Below are 19288 nucleotides of genomic sequence, written 5' to 3' on the forward strand. Positions count from 1 at the left end.
GCGCGGCGAGGCGGGCGCGCTCCGCCTCCAGCGCGCTCTCCAGCTCCAGCGCGCGCACCTTGCTGTCCATCTCCAGCCGCCGCGTGGCCGTCAGCCACAGCGCCGACGTGTGCAGCGTCCCTGCGGGTCAGCGTTACCTCCTGCAGCTGCGCGAGGTGGTAGTGCCGCTTGCGCAGCGCGGCGAGGCGGGCGCGCTCCGCCTCCAGCGCGCTCTCCAGCTCCAGCGCGCGCACCTTGCTGTCCATCTCCAGCCGCCGCGTGGCCGTCAGCGACAGCGCCGACGTGTGCAGCGTCCCTGCGGGTCAGCGTTACCTCCTGCAGCTGCGCGAGGTGGTAGTGCCGCTTGCGCAGCGCGGCGAGGCGGGCGCGCTCCGCCTCCAGCGCGCTCTCCAGCTCCAGCGCGCTCTCCAGCTCCAGCGCGCGCACCTTGCTGTCCATCTCCAGCCGCCGCGTGGCCGTCAGCGACAGCGCCGACGTGTGCAGCGTCCCTGCGGGTCAGCGTTACCTCCTGCAGCTGCGCGAGGTGGTAGTGCCGCTTGCGCAGCGCGGCGAGGCGGGCGCGCTCCGCCTCCAGCGCGCTCTCCAGCTCCAGCGCGCGCACCTTGCTGTCCATCTCCAGCCGCCGCGTGGCCGTCAGCGACAGCGCCGACGTGTGCAGCGTCCCTGCGGGTCAGCGTTACCTCCTGCAGCTGCGCGAGGTGGTAGTGCCGCTTGCGCAGCGCGGCGAGGCGGGCGCGCTCCGCCTCCAGCGCGCTCTCCAGCTCCAGCGCGCGCACCTTGCTGTCCATCTCCAGCCGCCGCGTGGCCGTCAGCGACAGCGCCGACGTGTGCAGCGTCCCTGCGGGTCAGCGTTACCTCCTGCAGCTGCGCGAGGTGGTAGTGCCGCTTGCGCAGCGCGGCGAGGCGGGCGCGCTCCGCCTCCAGCGCGCTCTCCAGCTCCAGCGCGCGCACCTTGCTGTCCATCTCCAGCCGCCGCGTGGCCGTCAGCGACAGCGCCGACGTGTGCAGCGTCCCTGCGGGTCAGCGTTACCTCCTGCAGCTGCGCGAGGTGGTAGTGCCGCTTGCGCAGCGCGGCGAGGCGGGCGCGCTCAGCCTCCAGCGCGCTCTCCAGCTCCAGCGCGCGCACCTTGCTGTCCATCTCCAGCCGCCGCGTGGCCGTCAGCGACAGCGCCGACGTGTCCAACGTTTCTGCGGACGCGGGCTAGCTTAGCGAGGCTCATAGCGACGACGGCCAGTGTGCTAGTCTACACTACTATGGGCATGTATGTACATATATTGTCCTATGAAATAATGGATCAAACTTAAGTGGACCATACATACCTATTTATCAAAAACTAATTAAAGTAATTTACGTCTGTTGTAGCATTTTTACGGGTTAGCAAGCCTTATTTTCAACGCCATATTGGAATATAAGAGTGTTAAGTCTTTCTTTAACCATTACAAAAATAACAAATTTATGTTATAAGACTTTCTTTATTAGTACAACTAAATACCATTACAGAAATAAGAAAAAAGGTTATCGCTAGTGTTAAGTCGAGTCAATGTCTCATTGGCAATTTTGCTTTGGCATAGACATTTTTTTTTTTTTTTTTTTTTTATGGTTTCAGACCACAGATTAAACATACCGGCCGCCATGGAGAAATTATGACTGAACACAGGCATAAATTTGTCCATAAAGCTTGCAACATAAATTGGAGACTAAAGAAATACATTTCTATTATTTTTACAAACCAAAAAATGAGTTGTGGACTGTATTATTCATACTAAAATAGGTCTGGTACCCTTTGCAACACAAATTCTATCCAGAAAATTAAGTAAACTATTAAACTAAACAAAGTAACATTTTAACAAAGTAAATTACAATATACATAAAAAAATTGTATTACTAATTAGGTATGGAAACCTTAGCAAAATATTTTAACAATAAGTTGCATAATTAATTAAGTCTAAGTATGTTCCATTTATTATGTGAACAACAAGCTGTGGTTCATATATAAGTGATGAACCTTAAAAAAAATCAAAGTTTACAAACAAATTAAAACTTTACTCTACTTTATAAAGAACAAATAAGAAACTATAGTAATGCATACATTCTTATACAAATTAAACATTATAATATACTTCTACCATATTAGTAATTTTTTATATTTAGTTTTTTAAGTAATTACAACCAATACATATAGATTACAACCTTCATGTTGGTAATAAATGCCTTAAGAAAGATGTTTTACATTTGTGTAATTAGTTTTAAGACACAGTTATATTAACTACATACCAATTTAATAAACATTTATCAAATAAATGTAAAAAATGGGATTTAATAAAGTTAATTGAATAATGAGTATGACCATCTTTCTGCTTATCCCTCAGAAAAGAAGATGATGACCATCTTATTGATATTATTTATTTATCATTAAACTGTGACTGGCAAAATACAAAGTTTTGACACGGGTCTTTTAAATACAGAATCCTTGCACTTAAGAGTCACCACACGGGTCAAGTTGTCTTGTCCCGGATGCTTCTCCAAGATTCTACCATACAACCATCTAGATGGTGGAAGATCATTTTCCATCACAAGCACTACATCACCTATATTTGGTTCAGGTGTGACCTTTGACCATTTGTATCGATGCATAAATTGAGTGAGATATTCTTGTGACCATCTACGCCAAAAATGCTGTACCAAACGCTGAGTAAATTGCCACCGTTTAAGGCTAGTGACGTTAGAATTTTCATAATTAGTGTCAGGAGCAAGGATTAAAGGTTCTCCTATCAAAAAATGACCTGGGGTAAGTGGAAAGGGGTTTTTTGGGTCATCGCTTAACTGAGATATAGGTCTTGAATTTAGACATGCTTCTACCTGTGCCAGGACTGTTACTATCTCTTCATAGGTAAGTGTAGCATTCCCAATTGTTCGTTTCAAGTGATTTTTTGTAGATTTAATGCCGGCTTCCCACAATCCTCCAAAATTGGGTGCATGGGGTGGAATAAACTGCCAATTTGTTCCATTGGTTGATAACCAATCTGCAATTTCAATTGCCACAGTTGATTTTTCTTCTGCTAACAAATTCTTCAACTCTTTGGAAGCACCAACAAAATTTGAGGCATTATCACTGTACAAGGTTTTACAAATTCCACGGCGTCCCACAAAACGCTTATAAGCTGCCAAAAATCCTTGACTGGTCAAATCGGTTACTGCTTCCAAATGAATTGCTCGGGTTGCCATACAAATAAACAAACAAATGTACCCCTTATATGATTTATGACCTCTACCCTTAGATGTTTTGAGGTATACAGGCCCTGCATAATCTAAACCACTTTCATAGAAGGGTCTATTTACTGTTACTCTGGCCTTGGGCAATTGCCCCATAAGTTGTTCTCGTTTTTGAGCTGCATATCGTACACACTGAACACATTTTCTTATATAAAACTTCACCCGATTTTTTACATCCAGGATCCAGTATTTTAATCTTAAGTAGTTTACCATTACTTGCATACCTCCATGCAGAGTTTTATCATGTGCATCTGCAATTATAAGATCAGTAAGATGTGCTTTAGCAGGAAATATTATTGGATGCTTTTGGTATTCCTCTATTTCAGCATTTCCCAATCGACCCCCAACTTTCAAGATTCCTGAATTGTCCAGATACGGAGTAAGAGAGGTAAGTTTACTTTTTCTATTAATTTTGCCTTCCTTTTTTAAATCTTCTATCTCCTTTCCAAAATATTGAACTTGCATCTGTCGAATGCAGATTAAGAGTGCCTCATTTATTTCTTCTGCTCTCAACCATTTGGTTTTTTGGATTTGTTTTTGAGGTAGCCATCTCCTACATAAGGCAATTACTCTTACAAGTCTTCTTAGTGTTCCAAATCTCAACAACATATTCTCATGATCTCTAACAACTGCATGATGAACCGGTTTTGCCTTTTCTTCAATGGTTGTTTCATAGGACTTATTGTTATCCAACAGAATCTCTTTATTTTGTAACCACATAGGTCCTTCTTTCCACAATCTTAGATCCTTTAATTCAGAGGGTTTAACTCCTCGAGATGCACAATCTGCTGGATTATCTTTCGATTGTACATGTCCCCAACAGGATCTATCAAAATGAGTAATAATTTCTGACACTCGATTTGCTATAAATGTTTTCCACCTTCCAGGATGACTGCTCAACCAGGCAAGTACTACCGTTGAGTCAGTCCATGCCTTTATATTTTCCCTTGGTGTTTTTAAAACCTCTGATACCTCCTTCAACAGTTTAGCCAAGAGAACGGCTCCACAGAGCTCTAGTCTGGGAATTGACACTTGCTTTATTGGAGCAACTTTAGTTTTAGAGGTTACTAAAGCAACATGCACATTTTTATGTTCATCAATAACTCGAACATATATTACAGCTGAATATGCTTTGTTGGAAGCGTCACTAAAACCATGCAACTGCACACATGTGTCACCCTTACTGGTATGTATCCATCTTGGAATTATAAATTTCATAAATTCAGTAAGTTCGTTTCTATAACTATTCCATTCTTTTAATAGACTAGGTGTGAGCTCTTGGTCCCACTCGATACCACTTAGCCATATTTTCTGAATAAGTATTTTTGCAATGATTATTGATGGGGCTAACCAACCGAGTGGGTCGAAGAGTCTTGAAATTTCTGATATAACCTTTCTTTTTGTTACAGGTCCAGAAGATTCAGGAAGCTGCACACTATATTGGAAACTATCTGAGATTCGGTCCCAGGTAAGTCCCAAAATTTTAAATATACTGTCAGTTTTAATTTCCAGTTCCTCGATTCCTTTTTCTCGCATTCCCTTTAGCAACTCATCATTATTGCTGGACCACTTTTTTAATATGAAGCCTCCCTTCCTTAAAATTTCCTTTATTTCTTGGTGAAGTTGTTTTCCTTCTTCAATATTTTGGCAGCCACTCAGCAAATCATCCATATAAAAATCTTGTAAGATTATTTCAGATGCTGCTGGGAAATTGCTTCCTTCATCACGTGCAAGTTGCTGCAGTGTTCTAACAGCTAAATATGGAGCTGACGCAGTTCCAAAGGTGACCGTGAGTAATCTATAACTTTTTATTACAGATTCTGGATTGGTTATATCTCTCCACCAAATACGTTGGAAATTTACATCTTCCTTGCTCACTTTTACTTGCCTATACATTTTCTCTATGTCGGCAACAAGGCATATTGGGTTACCACGCCAGCACATGATCAAGGTACGCAAGTCATCTTGCAGGGTAGGTCCAATCATCAAATTGCTGTTTAATGATTCCCCATTTTTATCCCTACATGAGGCGTCATAGACAACCCGTACTTTAGTTGTATCCTTCTCTTCCCGAATCACACAGTGGTGTGGAAGATAAACTGCTTCAGGTTCATCCTCTTCATTATTAGGTACAACTTCTAGATGACCTAAATCTAGATAATCTTGTATTACATTGCTATACTCCTTTTGCAATTTTTTATTTTTTGACAATCTTTTTTCCAGCATGTCAAATCTTTTTAAAGCAATTTCTTTACTGTTACCATACTTGCATGGTGGGTTGCTGGACTTAAAGGGTAACTTCACAATGTATCTTCCATTTTCATCTCTTTTAGTTGTATTTTTAAACATTTCTTCACATTTTATTTCTTCTTCAGTTAACAACCTTTTTTTGTTTTCTTTTGGTTCAGCTTCTATTTCCCAAAACTTCTGCAATAAATCCCTTTCAGATATTTCAGTGTGCATACTGATAATTGAAGTGCAACATGTCTGTGAACTGCTTATATTGCTGTTCCCAACCTGGCCGGAGACTATCCACCCCAATGTTGTATTTTGGGCCATTGGATAGCCTGGCGGACCCTTTAATATTCCATTGATTAACACTTGTCCATAGACATCCGCACCTAACAAAATATCAATCTTATTAGGTGTATGAAATAATGGATCCGCTAGTTTTAACTTTGACAACTCTTCCCATGCTTGCAATACCACCTGTTTTTCAGGAAGGAAAGAAGTTAGTCTTTTTAATACATGTGCCTTAACAGTTATGTTATATGAAGGATCTTGGAGTGATTGTAACTTCAATAAAACTACAGCCTTAGATACTACTGACCCTTGCTGATCACCACCGAGTCCTATCACATTACTTTCAGTATATATTTTATTCAACTTCAGAAGCTGCACGGTTGCCTCTGTGATAAAGGATGCTTGAGATCCTTGATCTAATAATGCTCTTACAATAATACTATAATTGTTTCTCACCTGGACCTTAACTAAGGCCGTTGCCAATAACACTTGACAATGAATATTTGAGAAACAAGTTACAATATTGCTCAACTTAACTTCCTTTGGTTCTACGGTACTACTACTTTGTGCCAGTGCTTGTGATTTCAAATGACCTTCTCGTGTCTCTGCACCCGTAGGATGCAGCAATGAATGATGTCGCTTATTACAAATTTTACACTTAATAGGCAGACGGCAAGCGAAAACAGAGTGGTTACTATGGAGGCATCCAAAACATAAACGTTGATTTTTAACAAATTCACGCCGTGACTCAACAGATTCTTGTGCAAATTTTTTACAATTAGGCAATTTATGATTATCTTGACAAAAACCACAAGATTGAATTTTATTATTCACTACATGCAAATTTTTGACAGTATGACTCCTTGAGCCTTTAGAATTTTTATTCTCCAAGAACTCCAAAGAGCGAAATCTTTGTTCTAGGAATTCCTTAAAATTTTTAAACGTAGGAATGTCCTCCGATGAATCACTTAATCTAACCTCCCATAGTTTTCTAGATTCAGTGTCTAACTTTAAACAAAGAATATAAATTACAATAACATTCCAATGCTCTGTATTAATACCTAAATTATCTAAAGCACACAAACATTCATTACTTGTATCTAAAAGCTCCTTTAATGATGATGCAGACTCAGTTGTTACATTTCTTTGGCTCATGAACCTTTTCAGTATACCATCTGCCAAGTATCTTTTATTGTTGTACCTCCTATCTAATTGGTCCCAACACATTTGGTAATTTTGTGATGTTACAGGTATGTGTCTTAGCAACTGCTCTGCCTCCCCTGATATGTGCGTCTTAAGGTAATGTAATTTTTGAACTTCATCAATTTTAGAATTACTGTGGATTAAGGACCTGAATAAGTCCCTAAAACTTAGCCATTCGTTATAATTTCCTGAAAATATAGGTATGGATATTTGAGGCAGCTTGACACTTGTGCCTTCTTTAATATCCAAACCCTGGGAAGCACTACCACTAGGCCTATATTCACTAGATTTTTTTAAAATTTGTTTTAGTTCAGATTTATAATCAATATATAACTCTTCAGCCCTTTCATATAGTTCACTCGAAAAATATTGATAGGTTTTCAATTCATCAGTTGCTAATTTCACAATTTTGGTATGATTGTTCATAAATGTTGTAAACTGACATTCTAAACTGTCCAACCGAGCTTCTACGTATGTTTCTGTTAATCTAGTTTTTGGACTCTTTTTAAAGTTCACTTGAGCTTTTTCGATATTGTTAATTAAATTGGATTGCACTCTGTAGAGAGCCTCCATCTTGTTTTATCACTCACTGACACACTATGACTATGAAACCGCTTCAACAAACCCGATGTCCCGAGTCGCCGCCACCGGCAGCAGACCTGCCACCTCTCGTACCGTCTCTCAGACACGAAGGCCGATCACGATGCTCCGTCGCGCCTCGCCCGTAGGACTCCGCTGGGTGCAGCTTGGCGTGGCTTGTATACCGCTTGCTCAATGCGCCTTGACGTCGACCACGAGGCAATTTGTAGTTGTACTTCTCGTGTTTTATTGCGTATCCGGCACGAAGACCAAATTTATGTTAAGTCTTTCTTTAACCATTACAAAAATAACAAATTTATGTTATAAGACTTTCTTTATTAGTACAACTAAATACCATTACAGAAATAAGAAAAAAGGTTATCGCTAGTGTTAAGTCGAGTCAATGTCTCATTGGCAATTTTGCTTTGGCATAGACATTTTTTTTTTTTTTTTTTTTTTTATGGTTTCAGACCACAGATTAAACAAAGAGCTTTACGTTTAATTACTTTACGCACGATCGTCAATGGGATCGCCAGTTATTTGCTGGTTTCGGAACGTGATGTGATTCTGCAGTACATTTAGTTAATGATTCGTTTCATAATTATTGTATCTTTCCAATTTGCAATAAATAGTGTTTAACTTCAAGACGTTAAACCCCTTGGCAATGTCACGCAATTTCGGCCTCACACAACGAAGTGAAATCACTTTAGTTCTACAGTCTATAGTATAATAAGACTAGCCTCTATCAAATAAATACAGCATCCAGTATGTCGGCGGTGACCACTCGAGCTGCCTCTACCACAGAAGTCACTGAAGTCGAGGAGCGTAGACAGAGAACCTCAGAACATCCACATCGATTGCACATAGATTAATATTTGACTACTTACTTGGAGAGGAATGTAATTAATTATGAATTAATTACATTCCTGTCTAATTTATGTCAATAATAACTATTTACTTAATTAAATCTCAACTCAAATATTAATCTATGTGCGATCGATGTGGATGTGCTCCTCGACTTCTGTGGCTTGTGTGGTAGAGGCAGACTGCTCAGCTCGAGTGGTGACCGCCGACGAGTATCATGGGCAGTGGGCACGTACCCTGGTCGCGCACGAGCGCGGAGGCAGCGCGCACGGCGGCCACGACGGCGCCGGTGGCGGCGGCGACGGCGCGCGAGGCGGCGGTGAGGCGCGCGAGCGCGGGCGCGGCGGGCGGCGCGCGCGCGCGGGACGCCGCCACCAGCTGCGCCGTGCTGCCCGCCACCTCGTGCGCCGCCGCCGACACGCCCTCCGCGCGCCCCGCCGCGCCCACCGCCTCGTCCGCCGACGACCTGCGCAACACAATCAATCATTTCATTTTTTTTTATTATTATTCTTTACAAGTTAGCCCTTGACTACAATCTCACCTGATGGTAAGCGATGATGCAGTCTAAGAGGAAGCGGGCTAACTTGTTAGGAGTAGGATGACAATCCACACCCTTTCGGTTTCTACACGACGTCGTACCGGAACGCTAAATCGCTTGGCGGTACGTCTTTGTCGGTACGGTGGTAACTAGCCACGGTCGAAGCCTCCCACCAGCCAGACCTGGACCAATTAAGAAAACCTCAATCAGCCCAGCCGGGGATCGAATCCAGGACCTCCGTCTTGTAAGTCCACTGCGCATACCACTGTGCCACGGAGGCGTCGAACCAATATTCCGCTCACCGAGTCTCTCGACTCGTGCTCAACATGAGAAGGACTAAGCCCTAACCCTTCTCAAGATGAGAAGGGTTAGGGCTTAGTCCACCACGTTGGCCCAATGCGGATTCAAACACCTAGAGAATTAAAAAAAATCTCAGGTATGCATGTTTCCTGACGATGTTTTCCTTCACCGTTTGAGACTCGTGATATTTAATTTCTTTAAATGCACACAGCTGAAAAGTTGGCGGTGAATGTCCCGGGCCGGATTCGAACCTACACCCTCCGAATCGAAGGCAGAGGTCATATCCACTGGGCTATCACGAATATGGGCTTTTTGAATGAAAAATAGATTTTACTCTGAAATCTGTTCATCCCGGAAAAATCATGGTTCCCGTGGGATTAGTGATGCCACACTCACACCAAGAGCTTAGCAGCGAACACCACCGCCTTGGACGCGGATATGAGTCCCTCCGACCACTGCGGGTTGCGGCGGTACATCTTCAGGCGCGTGGTGGGGTCGCCCAGCTCGCTCTGCAGCTTGCGCGACTCCTGCACCAGCACCTTGACGGCGCCCATCAGCGTGGTGCAGGCGTCCAGAATCTTCTCGTTCACTTCCAGCTTGACGCCGGAGTCGCCCGCCCGGCTGGCTGCTAGCATTCCCTGAACACAATTTTTTTTTTTAGTCTTTTATTATTCAATCTGTCGTGAGACATTAGCTGGATTTCAAGTATTTATATGAAGGCGATTTAGGTGCAAAATCGAGTGATTTGCCCCAAATATAATATAAAAGATATCATGACAAATAAGCTATATTATTGATAAAACTGCCTTATTGGTATTGTGGTAAGCTGGTTCGGCTACGAACACAAAGATTTGAATCCCGGTTCAGAACACTAAGTAAAACATACGCTATTGGGATTTTTCTTACAAGAAAAATCTTATCTAAATCAATCAAATTTTGGCTGGTGGGAGGCTTCGGCCGTAGCTAGTTACCACCCTACCGGCAAAGACGTACCGCCAAGCGATTTAGCGTTCCGGTACGATGCCGTGTAGAAACCGAAAGAGGTGTGGATTTTCATCCTCCTCCTAACAAGTTAGCCCGCCTCCATCTTAGATTGCATCATCACTTACCATCAGGTGAGATTGTAGTCAAGGGCTAATTTGTAAAAAATAATAAAAAAAAAAAATAAAAAAAAATCTAAAAACTTTTATTGTAATGTGGCAAGTTCGTTGATAATACTCCCATGATATGCGGACGACAGGCGGAAGACTGCGCGGGTGTGAAATCGTGCGTGCGGGGAAGTGACATGCATCAGTCGTGGGTTTTTCATTCATCGCGCCCCTCGCGGAACATCGGGATAAAATATCCATCCATATATCCCTTGGTCATGATCAACGGCTGGACCGATTTCACTATTTTTAGGGTTCCGAACATACGTAGTACAAAAACGGAACCGTTATAATCTCACTCGCGCACATTTTAAGGTCTGTCTGTTTACTCCTAATGTCCAGTACATTAGGAGAAAACAGACAGACCAATCCAAATGAAATTTCAATTTCAAATCAATTCTTGTGACCCAAATACGGGGATGTATCGTGAATAGATAAAATTTGAATATGGGGGGTACTTATGTGGGGTAAGATGGAAAGTTGAAACAAAAACTTTTACTAACATACTTAACTAAAGGTACTTGATAAGAGGATTTAAATAATATTTTTTTAGAATTAAAAACTTGATAGATTAACAATGTTCGGAACCCTCGTCACGCGAGTTAAACTCGCACTTGTCCGGTTTTTTCTGTGTTTGTTATTGCCAGGAAAAGGTTCTTATGGCAGAAAAAAATTAAAAAATTTAAGGGGTAGGGGTAGTTGAAAGTTTACATAGAGTATCACGGCGTCCGGAGTAAAAAAGAAATCTCACTTCAATCTGGCTGGCCGCCTCTTCGATAGCGCTGTCCATGTCGGCCAGCTCGTCGTCCACGCTGCGCGCGCCGCGGGCCAGCCGGTCGGCGGCGGCGGCGGCGCGCGCCACGCTCTGCACGCCCGCTCGCGCCTCCATGCACGCCGCGCGGTCCAGCGCGCCGCCCGCCGCCGCCTCCAGGCACTGCTTCGTCGACGTCAGCATACTGCGGCACTCGTTGTTCAGTTCTGCAACGTGCGACAATAGGGATGATGACAGTTTTTTAAATTGTATATAAATTAAGAGTATACTAATAGCAAAACAATTTTGTAAAAGTAACAGGGTATCTGCGATCATTATTTTCGGAGTTTCAGGGATTTACATATATACGATTTAGTGACGTCGTTGGTTCGCTGATCGTTAGGTTTGTATGGGCGTTCAAACAAAATTACTAATATCTTTGTTATTTGTGCGTTTATGTTTATAGTTCACTTATTGAAAAATGTCACATTTAATGGAAGGAAGCTAAAACTGTATGAATTTTCATCTAATTACGATAAAAAAAAATTTAATAGATTTTGATATTTTATAATCTTATTTATTTTGCAAATATCCAGACACTCCTCGATGCTTTTTATGAATAAATTAGTTAACATTGACCTTATTTACCCGAATGGATAATAAAAATCAATATATTCAAACCTAGTCATCATCCCCATTATAATTCACTACATCTTACTTTTGACGGCCTCCGTGGCGCAGTGGTATGCGCGGTGGGTTAACAAAACGGAGGTCCTGGGTTCGATCCCCAGCTGGGCAGACTGAGATTTTCTTAATTGTTCCAGGTCTGGCTGGTTGCTAGTTACCACCCTACCGGCAAAGACGTACCGCCAAGCGATTTAGCGTTCCAGTACGATGTCGTGTAGAAACCGAAAGGAGTATGGATTTTCATCCTCCTCCTAACAAGTTAGCCCGCTTCCATCTTACGACTGCATTACTTACCATCAGGTGAGATTGTAGTCAAGGGCTAACTTGCCAAGAATAAAAAAAAAATCTTTTACCGTATATACTCTACGGTCTAGTACCTTCGTCCCCATTTTACCACAGAACAGCGAGACGCCGAGAAAAATGGCATCCTTTTTTGTTGTCAACGTCCAATCGACCCGCACGAAACGTTTTGCGTCAACGTACGTAATAAGTACTGCCAAAATATGGAATGCCCTTCCGGCGTCTGTGTTTCCTGACACGTATAATTTGTGCACCTTCAAGGCAAGAGTGAATAGGCATCTTCTAGGCAAGCGCGCTTCATCTTGGACCTCATCATTGCTTTCCATCAGGCTTCATTGTGGTCAAGCGTAAGCCTAAACTACATTAAAAAAAAACATTGAATGCGATCCGTACGACGCACTTGTATGACTTTCTACACGTATGTGTACGCCGTGACGTCACCGACTGCAGTCAACTTCAGTCGACTGCAGTCGGTAACGTCTCGGCGGTAGTCGACTGCAGTCAACTTCAGTCGATTGCAGTCGGCGACGTCTCGGCAGCAGTCGTCGGTAGGAGTTGCCAGCTGCCGTTAGCAACGTGCTGCTCGTGTAAATGAACCCTTACTTACTATCAGAAAGTTCCAGGTCCGTGGAAATGTTGGACAGATCAGCGACATACGCCGACAGTTGCGCCGTGTTGTGCGCTGCGAAGATAGACGACTTGGCCACTAGCTCCTCATTACCCTCGATCTGGAATAGGGACGAATTATTATTTACTGTAAAGTAAAAATTCATTTATTTCAATTAGGCTCACTTTACAAGCACATTTGAAACGTCAGGTAATTAGATAATAATTAGTTGAAACCTTAAAAATAAAGTTACGGAGTGCCAAAGCGTCTTGGTCCGAGAAGAGCCCATAACAAACTCAGTTTTTTCTTTATCACCATTAAACAATAGATTAAGTAGCCAGTCACATAGGGAATTTCATTTCCAAGCTTTTTTATCTATACTAATATATAAAGCTGTAGAGTTTGTTTGTTTGTTTGATTGAACGCGCTAATCTCAGGAACTACAAGTCCGATTTGAAAAATTCTTTCAGTGTTAGATAGCCCATTTATCGAGGAAGGCTATATATTATTCCCGTATGCCTACGGGAACGGGAACCACAGGATGAAACCGCGCGGCGTCAGCTAGTTTACCATAAACAGAGTTACTTAACGTAAACAGAAAAATCAAGAAGCGGTTTGTTTACCTGGCTTTTTCTTGCAAGGTCTTCGAACGCCTTGGCAGCGAGTTCTGCTGCCAGTTTGTTGGCGTCTTGCGCGTTGGAGTTCTCGAAGGCAGATAGAGCTCCGTTCACTACCTCCAAGGCACTCTCACCGGCGCATGCCACCAATCGCCATGATTCTGGATACCATCATCATCATCACTAACAACACATATTCTGCTCACTGTTGAGCACGAGTCTCCTCCCAGAATGAGAGGGGTTAGGCCTCACCACCACGCTGACCAAATGGCAAACTTCACACACATAAAGAATTAAGAAAATTCTCAGGTATGCAGGTTTCCTCACGATGTTTTTCCTTTACAGTTTGAGACACGTAATATATTTTTTTAAATGCATATTCAATAAATCAATATTTTTAAATAAAATTGAGAATGTCTGTCTCTGATTTCAATATAACCGTGTTTACTCAAGGGTTATTGAGCAACATACTTTTGTCTCCAAAAAATCAATTGTTCCCCGCGGAATTCGTGAAAATCTTAATTTTACGCAGAAGACACTGCGTGCATCCTCTAATACTTATTTCCTTATGAGTATATTAATGGAAAATTAAATCAATTAAAAACAAAACAAGATTCAGGTTAAACAACTGAAACTATGATGAGTTCAAATCACGGCTTTTGTTTAACTAAGCTAAAAGAGGTCAATATGTTTTTAAATTTTTAAAATATACAAAAATACCATCTATTATATTTATCGCGTTCCATCTTAGATCTCACAATTGTATACTAATGCATGGCTTTTTTAAATTAAATAATTGTTATTTATTTACTTGAATTTTGAATAAATACTTACGTTTTTTGATAAGTGCATTGGCCTCGTCCAACTGTATTTTGAGCGACGCCATATCAGCCTCAAGGACTGTGTTTTGTTGCAACAAGTCCTGCAATTCACACTCTGCGGTCAGTCTCTCGCTCTCCGTATGCTCTAATCTAGCTTCAGTCAACTATTATTTTGTCAAATGTACTTAACGTAACGCCATTGAAGTTGGGTCCAAAGCGGAAAGTAAGACGCCCAGACGAGGTCCACATGCGGTATATTGTAGCAGTAAAGATGCAGAGCGCGGTTGAAAAGTAAAACATGCCGTTAGAGTCACATGCAAATAAGACAACAAAGAAATTTAGAAATAAATTGTCATACGCAAACATTGACCTCTTATAATAAAAGGACGCACAATCGTGTAGAAAATTTCACTTAAAAACTGGCCAATTTTGCTTTGACAGTTTTAGAATTATTGGTAAAGAAAATTATACCTAAAGGCCTTTATTTATAGTCCAATATTCAATAAAATCCCAAATTCAGAGCAAATTCAATCTTAAGGATTGAATTTAAGGTTGAATTTGCAAATGCAACTACTTGCATTGAGTGCCAAGAAGTTGTGTTTGGCACTCATTGAGTGGGGGGGGGGCGTTTTTTGGTCGCTGATTGTGCATTCACTTGAGATCGATGTACGCAATCAATATTTTTAGAGTAGAAAATGAAAATACCATAAATCTAATAACATTTCTTAATTAGAAACAATAGGCTAGTTGACACTTTTTTTAGATGGTCTTAAATTGATCATTATCGTTGTACTAGATTGAAAAAAAATATCATATGTTTTGAAAAATTTTAATTTTCAAATATTTTTCGGCAATAGAAGCCAAAACACTGTACGTTATATTTTATCGTTCATGACCTTAAGTCAACACTACGTTTATTATATCAAGTAACATTGTGACGTCATAAAATAGACGACAACGTTTTTTACGTTTTGAAAAATTTATAAAATACATAATTTTTAAATTAAGTTTTGTATGAAATCCTTAACTTTAATTAATTAATATCGATATATTTCGTACCCTTATTCCATGTACTATTAAATAATAATATTGTTTATATTAAGTTATGAGTCAACTACCCTATTGATCAAAAGACACAAAGCAAGCTTTATGAGACCACATAACAAGAGCGGAAGCACAATAATTTTAGACCCGATTCCGGGTATTGTTACAGACCGGCAAGCATTTCTGTAGAAATACAAAATATACAACAGACTAAAAAAACACTTAATAAAGTCACGTTTTATTTACACCACTTACTATCATAAACATCAAAAAACCAAAAAACAGTGACACCTAATAAGTTAACACTTGATAAAGATAAGAACAAATAAATGTAAAAATTTAAAACATTTTAAGCCCTTATAAAAGCTCAGATTATAGTCTTTTCTCTAACTAACTATTAGTAGTATGTACTCATTAACCTCTTATAATTAAAGAACGCACAAAATTTCACTTAAAAGCTGGCCAATTTTGCTTTGACAGTTTTAGAATTATTGGGAAAGAAAATTATGCCTAAAGGCTTTTAAATATAGTCCAATATTCAATAAAATCCCAAATTCAGAGCAAACCTTAAGGATTGAGTTTAAGGTTGAATTTGCAAATGCGACTACTTGAATTAAGTGCCAAGAAATTGTGTTTGGCACACAGTGAGGAATTTTATTGGTCGCTGATTGTGCATCCACTTTTTAATAGGAGATCGATGTATGTACTACACTTTTGTGCCACTAAACGCCGTAGTGTTCAATTGACCTAGGCAAGATATTATGCTAAAGTTGTTAACCCTGTTTGCTTCGTAAGCCAGACGTAATTTGGCACAATAACTTAAACATTAAGACATCACAGTGTTTAAAGCATATTTTTATTCTTGTAATTGTAAAGCAGATCAATATTTCAATATCCAAATATAATAACAATTTATTGCAATTTACTCAAATTATTGATGCACAAAAAATAAATTAATGCACACTCCCCTATTCATATTTAACAATGCTACAAATTGACAATGACCATACACCATTGTAGTCTAACCTGGAATTCTCTATCTTTTGAGGAGATCGCTACTACTAAGTTGTTAGTTTCTTGTGTCTTTATCATTTCTAGTTCAACAATTTGAGCTTTAAGTTTTTCAATAGTCTCCTGTCCTCTATTAAGGGCTTCGTCTTTTTCTAGGATAATGCTTTCAAATTCTTGTTTCCGTAATTGAATTTCATTATCTTTTTCATTTTTTTCATTCAATAACAAATCATATTCAGCTTTTAAGTTTTCCATTTCAAATTTTAAACTATTTTCAACGTCATGTTTCTCTTTGCAAATATTATCTAATTCAACAGTCAAATTAATTTCTTTGTTTTGCAAGTCCGTTACAGTATTTTGAAGTACCTGGCGAAATATTCAAACAACTTAATTTGTTAATACGTAATATTAAAAGGTAATTTGTAAGTTATATGTTAAACACAAACCTGTTTTTCTAAAATTAATGCGTCATTTTCCAGTGATTTATCAGAAAGGGAATTCTCTAATTTTAATTTGCTACTCTTTTCTTGTTGCAACTTTGAGTCAAGCTCTTTTATTTGTTCTATGTAACCTGCTATAAGAATCTCTGACTGTTCTTTTGTTTGAGCCAATTCATTAAGATTTTGCTTAAGCTCATTTATTTTATTAGATTGCTCATCTATTATTTTACTATTATTATTTTTAACACTTTCTATTTGATCTTGTAATAAAATAAGTTTCTCAAGAGCTTCCTTTATTTCAATATCTTTCTCGTTTAGTATATTTTCTAACTCTTGAGTTTTTGCTGCCAATTCTTCTTTCAATTTGTGACATTGTGTCTCGAAATTATTTTGTGAATCAGTCAATTTTGTTCGAAAAGTTTCCAAATCCCCTTTTAATATATTAGTATAACTAATTTGCTCCTAATGGGAATAAACTTTAGATCATTAATGTGAAAGTTTATTGTCGAAGTTATTCCTTGTTGAAATGACATTATTATTCTTTAGAATGGTTAGTACCACAGTTTTTATAACAAATAACCATAATAATGAACACCATGCATAATTCACTTTAGATGTATAAAAAAATATAACTTTCTTTGTATGTTCATTTAATCAAATTGATTTAGGAACGCATAGAGAACGTCCCTAAATCAATTTGACCGATTGAGATGAAACTTTGGTTGGAGGTCAAAAATTAATTCGATTGAACTTTTGACAAAGGTAATAATTAGCAATTAGATTTAAGGTAACATTGCTACACATGCAGCATTGCAGGGCAGAAGAGCTAGTTATATTCATGCTGTTGATACCATTTATAACATGCTATTTAAAAAAATAACATTTTAGTACTCACCTCTTTTTCTTGTTCATACTGCTGTTTCAATTCAGATAACTGTTTAACTGCATCTTCCTTTTCTTCCACTGCTTTTTTGTATTCATCACTACTTTTTGATCTAAGTCCTGTTAACTCCTCCTTCACTTTACTTAACTCACTATCTTTATCTGTTATATCAGTTTTTAATTTTTCAATATTTTCTTTGGCCTCTTTAAGATCGCTAGCTAGTACTGTAAGTTTATCTTGCTGCTCAGTAGCAACTGTTTTATGCTCAATTTCTAACGTTTCCATGGACGCTTTGAGAGATTCCAACTCTGCCGCTTTAAGTATTGCATGTTCTAGATCACTCCGGAGATGCGTTATTTCATTTTTGTATGCTTCTATTTCTTCACTTGAAGATGCACTTTGTTGGAGAAGTTCAACATCCCTGAATGTATGAAATATTATAAATTGAATAAGTACTAAAATCTTAATAGTCATGCTAATAAACTTTTATTGCAGTAATCTAAATATATATAACTCAAAGGTGACTGACTGACATAGTGATCTATCAACGCACAGTCCAAACCACTAGACGGATCGGGCTGAAATTTGGCATGCAGTTATGACGTGGGCATCCGCTAAGAAAGAATTTTGATCAATTCTACCCACAAGGGGTTAAAATAGGGGATAAAAATTTGTGTGAAACTTTGTAAATTTTAAACCGATCTGGCTGAGACTTTGCATGCATAAAACTACAACGACGTAGGCATCCGCTAAGAAAGGATTTTGATCAATTCTACCCCCAACGGAATAAAATAGGGGATGAAAGTTTGTCAATTTTAAACCGATCGAGCTGACACTTTTCATGCATAAAGCTACTATGACGTAGGCATCCCCTAAGAAAGGATTTTGATAAATTCTACACATAAGGGGATAAAATAGGGGATGAAAGTTTGTATAAATCTGCATAGATTTTCAACTGATTGAACTGAAATTAAAGATTGGAGCTACTATGATGAAGACGTTCGTACCTTGGAGTAAAACATAGGATATTTTTAACCCTAAAATAAAAATAGAAGAGGGTGAAATAGGACTTGAAAGTTTGTATAGACAGTCCTTAATTTTTAGCGTCAGCGCGTAAACAGCGCAACGCGTAGCGTAAAAATTTGTTCATAAATCATAAAAAAAAATACAAAATATAATACAAAAATATTCAAGAATTTTTAAAAATCAACCCTAAAGTGATGAAATATGGGTTAAAAGTTTACGTTGATTTCTTGTTTTTCTAGTAGTTTCTAGCACAATACTACTAACAAGCTCTATTTTATTCATAGTGTTGTGTGCTGTATTACAAATAAAGCTGCCAAAAGTTCGCTTACTTCATTCGATCGTTCAGTTGTTGTTGTAGAGCTGTTTTAGCAGTCTCGTGTTGAGCCGCAGACGCTCGTAAACTCGCAGCCAACTTGTCCACCTCCGCTTTCTAATAACAAAACATGATGGCAATATAATCTCCTCGTATTTCTAGCTTGTTTCGCTTAGTTTGACTGTTTTGAGTATTTTTTTTATTTATATTCTTTACAAGTTCGACTACAATCAAGTAATGATGCAATCTAAGATAGAAGCTGGCTAACTTGTTACGAGTAGGATGAAAATCCATCAAACCGGAACGCTTAATCGCTAGACGGTACGTATTTGCCGATAGGGTGGTAATTAGCAACGAAT

The 19288-nt window shown here is 39.7% G+C and overlaps 1 protein-coding gene across 4 annotated transcripts in view; it reads right to left on the minus strand.

Annotated features, from left to right (window-relative positions):
- Positions 1-663: 663 nt before the first annotated feature.
- LOC112048202 (huntingtin-interacting protein 1) overlaps positions 664-19288 on the minus strand; it is a 58445-nt gene continuing 39820 nt past the window's right edge. For 2 of the 4 annotated variants that reach the window (XM_052885497.1, XM_052885498.1), the window contains 9 exons: positions 18946-19046; positions 17603-18011; positions 14226-14376; positions 13398-13552; positions 12775-12895; positions 11181-11407; positions 9678-9919; positions 8680-8909; positions 664-1188 (listed from right to left, as the gene is read on the minus strand). In XM_052885497.1, coding sequence (XP_052741457.1) covers positions 809-1188; positions 8680-8909; positions 9678-9919; positions 11181-11407; positions 12775-12895; positions 13398-13552; positions 14226-14376; positions 17603-18011; positions 18946-19046 — 2016 coding nt within the window. In that variant the 3' untranslated portion in view covers positions 664-808. Of the gene's footprint in view, positions 1189-8679; positions 8910-9677; positions 9920-11180; positions 11408-12774; positions 12896-13397; positions 13553-14225; positions 14377-16085; positions 16634-16713; positions 17170-17602; positions 18012-18945; positions 19047-19288 lie in introns of those variants that run through there. The other 2 variants (XM_052885499.1, XM_052885500.1) reach the window with 2 other exon arrangements.

The sequence above is a fragment of the Bicyclus anynana genome, chromosome 14 (assembly GCF_947172395.1).
Source record: "Bicyclus anynana chromosome 14, ilBicAnyn1.1, whole genome shotgun sequence".
Classification (NCBI taxonomy): Eukaryota; Metazoa; Arthropoda; class Insecta; order Lepidoptera; family Nymphalidae; genus Bicyclus; species Bicyclus anynana.